The 5,995-nt window shown below is 28.7% G+C and overlaps 1 protein-coding gene across 1 annotated transcript; it reads left to right on the top strand.

Moving 5' to 3' along the window:
• The first annotated feature begins 632 nt into the window (after positions 1-632).
• On the top strand, positions 633-1,247 carry LOC131640916 (large ribosomal subunit protein uL2-like). The gene has a single exon (XM_058911273.1). The coding sequence runs from the start codon at positions 648-650 to the stop codon at positions 1,245-1,247; it is 600 nt and encodes a 199-aa protein (XP_058767256.1). The 5' UTR covers positions 633-647.
• The last annotated feature ends 4,748 nt before the right edge of the window (positions 1,248-5,995 follow it).

Raw genomic sequence — 5,995 nt, 5'->3', positions numbered from 1 at the left:
ATTAATATTTTAAATGTCTCCCATAAAATTAAATATGATTATTATCAATTAAATAATAATTAAAACTATAGTATAAATCTTTAAATTACATAAAAGAGTTTAATAAATATATATTGATATTGGGAAAGCTTGCCGAAGAAAGAAATCAAAAGATAAAAAAACATAATGAATAAAAAATATGTCAATTCATGCTTGTGATCCAAATATGAATTAATTGTATAATGTAGAATGATTTTATAAAATTTTTAAGGTTTAGTCATTAAAATAAGATATACAAATTAAATAGACTCTGCCCGTATGTATTGTCTATTTTAGTAGAAAAAATAAATTAAATAATAAAAAATTAAGTAATCTCGGTCCCTAGAACATATGTCTATTTTAATTAGTCTTGACCCGTAGAAAATGTATCCAATAGATATTTTATTTGATATATAATAAAATAAATTGAATAAAAAGAATAAAAAATGGTTTCATACACACTTATGGTTTCTTAATATGTTTCTTTAGGCCCAAGTTAGGTTTACTCAAAATTAAAATGAAAAATTGAATTTAAGACCTAAATTAGGTTTACGGTTTTCACTTTTCGTTCTCTTCTCTACCGACTTTCCGAGGTAGCAATGGGACGTTTTATTTTTTTTTTAATAGGCATGGGACGTGTTATTAGGGCTCAACGAAAGGGAGCTGCTGGTTCCGTTTCCAAATCCCACACTCATCACCGGAAAGGACCAGCACATAACGGTTACCTCAAGGGAGTGGTGACCGACGTTATCCACGATCCAGGTCGTGGTGCTCCTCTGGCCAAGGTTACCTTCCGCCATCCTTTCCGTTACAAGAAGCAGAATGAACTTTTTGTTGCCGCGGAAGGTTTATACACTGGGCAAATCATCTACTTCTGTAAAAAAGCCACCCTAGCCGTTGGTAACGTGCTTCCTCTGAGATATACCTCAGAGGGAGCCGTTATCTGCAATGTTGTTATCAGTGACAACCTTGATAACAACACAGCTAGGATCAAGCTTCCTTCTGGTTCAATAAAGATTGTGTCGAGAAACTGCTGGCCTAAGGTTCGTGATGTTGCGATGAATCCAGTTGAGCATCCCCACGGAGGAGGTAACCACCAGCATATTGGTCATGCAAGTACTGTCAGACGTGATGCACCTCCTCGACAGATGATTGGTCTCCTTGGTTTGAAGAAGATTGGTCGGTTTAGAGGACATGCTGCTGCAAGTGCTGCTAAGGGTGATAAGTAACAAGTTTAGATTGTTCCAATCCTATTTTATTGCTTCTGTTCTAATTTTGATTTTGTTAAACTCTTTCTGTTTTGTTTTGAGAAATATTTTTGTTTCTGTTTTGTTTGTTTTGAGAACGCTTTTGTTCTACACCTTGTTAAGGTTGAAAAAATAAATAAATGATAATGGGTTATTATTATTTATTAATTATTAATGTGTTTATGGAATTTTGTTTTAGATATACTATGAGGCTTCTCTTATTTTTATGTTTGTAGTGTATAGTCCTAAAACTACCTGTCAAACTTATAATAATAGAATATTTTCTTAGTTGTTTACTATTTTCATGAAAAAATGATCAATATATCAATTTTTATTATTTTAAAATGGAATAAGAGCAACAAAAAGAAAATACTTAATCTATCTCTTATAAAAAAATTATAAATGTAGTTATTTAACATTAAATTTGTATATGTATTAGCATTTTTTTTCCTCTTTTCTATTATATCAATAATCGTAGGATTAATTATGTAAAAATAATATACATTTTAATAAATTTTATTATTACTATTATTTTTGTTAACACCTATATAATTGGTAAGAGTCGGAGACAAAGAAGGCATTTCATATCAATAATAAAGTCAGATTGAGAACTTAAATAATATAGAATCAAATATAAACTTTCTATAAATTTTATCATATTGGAATGAAATATTATAATTTAAACATTTAATTTATATAAATACATAGAAATTAATAATTTCTAAGAATAAAATTAGGAGATTAACATACACAAAATTTATATATGCCATTATTTATTAAATAATTATTTGTTAGAGATTTTATCTTCAAATAAATGCAAAAGATATATATAATTGAGTGATCATAAATTTAAATTATAATTAATTATTTTTTAATGATGTTTAGTTTCTAAAAATATATATTTACTTTTAGTCTCTCTATATATTTTATAGAGACTATTTTAAAAATTAAAAGCAAATAACTTATTGTATAAATAATTCATAATAGAGATTGTTCTTATAAACTTAGTTATTTTGAAGAAACAAAATTTAATAAAAAATAATTTTAAATTTTCATAATTATTTTGAAAATAAAAAAAAAATTCAACCCTTTATACTATAAGTCGTCTTTATGTCATTGAGTTTGAGTCTAATTAATTTTAATTTGAATATTATATCTTTTAATTTTATTTTCTATTATAAATCATTATATTTCAAACATTAGAGATAAAATATTTGAATTTAAATATAAATAATAAAGGAAAAAAAAATAGAAATTCTTCGAAATAATAATTAATAAATATTGTTTTAAAAAATTGTTACTTAAGTATAATATATTTTAGGCCCCGCTCACTAAATTTTAGATCTGTCCTTGGCAAGAGTTTTATAATAAATAATAGGCAAAATACTTATTTTGGTCCCTTATGTTAATCTCGGGATTCATTTTGGTCCCTTAACTTCAAAAAGTGTATTGGTCCCTTAATTTTTCAAAAGGCGTCATTTTTGTCACATTAGCAACGAAAAAACTCAAAAATCAGTCGCTAAATCAGTCGTTAATATGACAAAAAGGACTAAAATGACACATTTTAAGGAGTTAAAGGAGCAATATGACACTTTTTGAAGTTAAGAGACCAAAACGAATCCTGAGGTCAACATAAGAGATAAAAAAGTATTTAAAAATATTAAAATAAAATATTAATAATCAATAGGGAGAGTTGCTATGATTCATTGGAACTATGTAAAACAATATTAATAATCAATAGGGAGAGTTCCTATGATTCATTGGAACTATGTAAAACAATTATAATATTATTAAAAATGGTTTACTTAAAATATATAAAATGACTACTTTATAATATATATATATATATATATATATATATATATATATATATATATATATATATATATATATATATATATATATATATATATATATATATGAAAGAGAAATTGCCCAAAAAAATACTCAAATTTTTTTTTCTTAATATAAAGATTAAAATTTAGGACGCTGTAATACTTCGTACTATTTTTAAGCAATATGTTAATTTAAGGTAGTAGTGTCTCATCATAGACTTGAGACTTCATACATAAGAAAGTGACGATTTGTCTTGTCTGGAAAAACATGATTTTGAAAAAAAAATTCTAGTTTATTTCGATGTCTTTTTGTGTACAACGAAGCCAAGAAAATCACCTGCATGAACACCAAAGACACATTTCAATGGATTCATCTTAAGTATGTATTTTCTCGTCCTTTTAATGGATTGTCAAAGGTAGTCTAAATGACCATTTTTCGACGAGGAATCGATGACTATGTCATCTATATAAATCTGCATAAATGTTTCAATGAAATGATGAAACATCGAGTTATTACCCTTTGGTATGTCGCAACAACATTCTTCAGGTTGAAATGTGCTACTACCCACTCATAAGTGTTCAAAGGCCCAGGACATTTAAACGCCATTTTGACACATTTTCCTCTGCAATAAAAATTTTCTTATATTTAGAATAACCATCTAAAAGACTTAAATACTCAAAATCAGCCGCTGAATCGACTAGCATTTCTGTCACTGGCATTGGGTATTCATATTTTGGCGTAGCAGCGTTTAGGTCTCTAAATTCGATATAGACTCTGGGAGTTCCATTCTTTTCGATCACATGGACAATGCTTTCTAACGATTCTGCATACCTGGCAGTCCTTATGAACTTAGTATTGAGAAGTCGTTCAATTTTTGCCTTAATCTCCTACATGATCGTTGGTGCAAACCTTCTTAGCATCAATTTTATTGGAATTTTGTCAGATCAAATAAGCAACTTTAACTCCAATAACTCCCGACTAAGCCATAACATCTCATCATAATCCCAGGCAAAACAATCCTTGAACTCTTTCAACACTTTGATTATTTGTATTCTCAGGCTTGGGTCGATTTTTGTACTAATATAGTGAAATTCTGGTATGACAGAACTCATATGTCATATAGGATATCGAGACATCTGATCTGACAGAAAACATGACAAGGCATATAACAGATAAAATAGGTACTAAAAAGATAAACAACACACATGATTTGTTAACCCAGTTCGGTCTAACTACCTACTTTGGGTCTACCAAGCCAGGAAGAAGATTTCACTATTAGTAGTACTATTTTATGTAAACAACCTCTGGTTTATAAATAAACAACCTCTGGTTTACCTAGTCATTACCCAATGCAACCTTTATCTTAGAACTTCGTCTAAGACAAGAGAACCTCTGCTCACTCTCTAGTGATACATAACTGTTACAACCCTGCAACAACTATTTAAACAACAACAGGATGACACACTTCCTTGACCTAACCAGGACTTAAAGCTAACTTTAATCCTAATCAAGAACAACAGTTTGGAGTTGCTTCGAAGCTTCCTCCAAGACCAATACTCAATTCATTATCTAAAGATTTCTGAAGGAGAACATAGACCATCTCACAGCCCATGTTGTTCACTTTACCAACTCTCCTAGAGAGTGGCCCTAAGACTCAGCCCTAATGATTACATCTTAATGAATTCGGCTGGTTACCTAAATCTTCAATCACAACACATAAGTTGTTACAAATCAGCATCTCCTTATTTAAAAAGTCTTCATTCTGCCAAGGATCGAACCCCAGACCAACAGCCTACACTCGCTCAGTCAGCAATTGCTAACTAAGCTACTCCACCCACCCTTATTTTTATTTTGTAGTATAGTCCTAAAACTACATGTCAGACTTAAAATATAAAATATTTTCTTGGTTGTCTACTAAATGATTCAATATATTATTTTTTATTTTAAAAAGGAATAAGGGCAACCAAAAAAAATTAATCTATCTCTAATAATATATTTAAATGTAGTCATTTAATATTAAATTTTCACATGTATTGGTAAATTTTTCCTTTTTTCTATTATATCAATAATCATAGGATCAGTTATGATAAAATAATATGGATTTTAATACATTACATTCTCAAAAATACATGGAATAATTATTTCATGTTTGTTAAAACATTGTGAAAAAATTATTTACAGGAATAAATGCTTCTTAGAACAAAATAACTTCCATAATTCTCATGTTTTTATTCCTTATTCCCATGAATGAAGATGTGAAATTTCATTCCCATAAAATTTCACATAATATTTTTTAAAAAGTATATATTATACTCATTTTTCAAAGAAAATCTAATTATATGACAAACATATTTTTAGAAAAATATTCAGAAATTAAATCTTCATATTTTTATTTTCAGACAATTTATTTTTGAGAATCATTTATGAATCCTTAAAACAAACGCCCCCTGTAACACTCTTTTAAACCCCGTGACAATTTAAATAAATAATCAGAGTAAAAACATAAACACAAGGGTGCCACAATTATTTAAAACGAATAAACCAACTGTGGTCAAAAGTCATGTTTCATTAGGAAACGATTTACCAAAACATAATCAAGTTTATCACAGCGGAATAAGAAACATCGTCAATACAACTAAATGGAAATATAATCCAACACCAAATAAAATAGAGTAATCTCATAAAACTCTAAAACTATTGTTCCCCAATGTTACAAGATCAGAGCATGACCGACACAACCCAACATAAACGGATAAACTCTACGAGTCATCCTCACCGAGCACTAATGCCTCTACTCCTCAATCTGAAAATGACAACATGTAAGGGTGAGTCTCATTCTCAATTAGTAAATATTATGCAATTCATAAGCAACAAGCATCATAATATATCGTTCA

This window comes from Vicia villosa, unplaced genomic scaffold, assembly GCF_029867415.1.
Source record: "Vicia villosa cultivar HV-30 ecotype Madison, WI unplaced genomic scaffold, Vvil1.0 ctg.003394F_1_1, whole genome shotgun sequence".
Classification (NCBI taxonomy): Eukaryota; Viridiplantae; Streptophyta; class Magnoliopsida; order Fabales; family Fabaceae; genus Vicia; species Vicia villosa.
The sequence above is the reverse complement of the archived record's forward strand: the minus strand, read 5'-3'. Positions and strand labels throughout refer to the sequence as shown.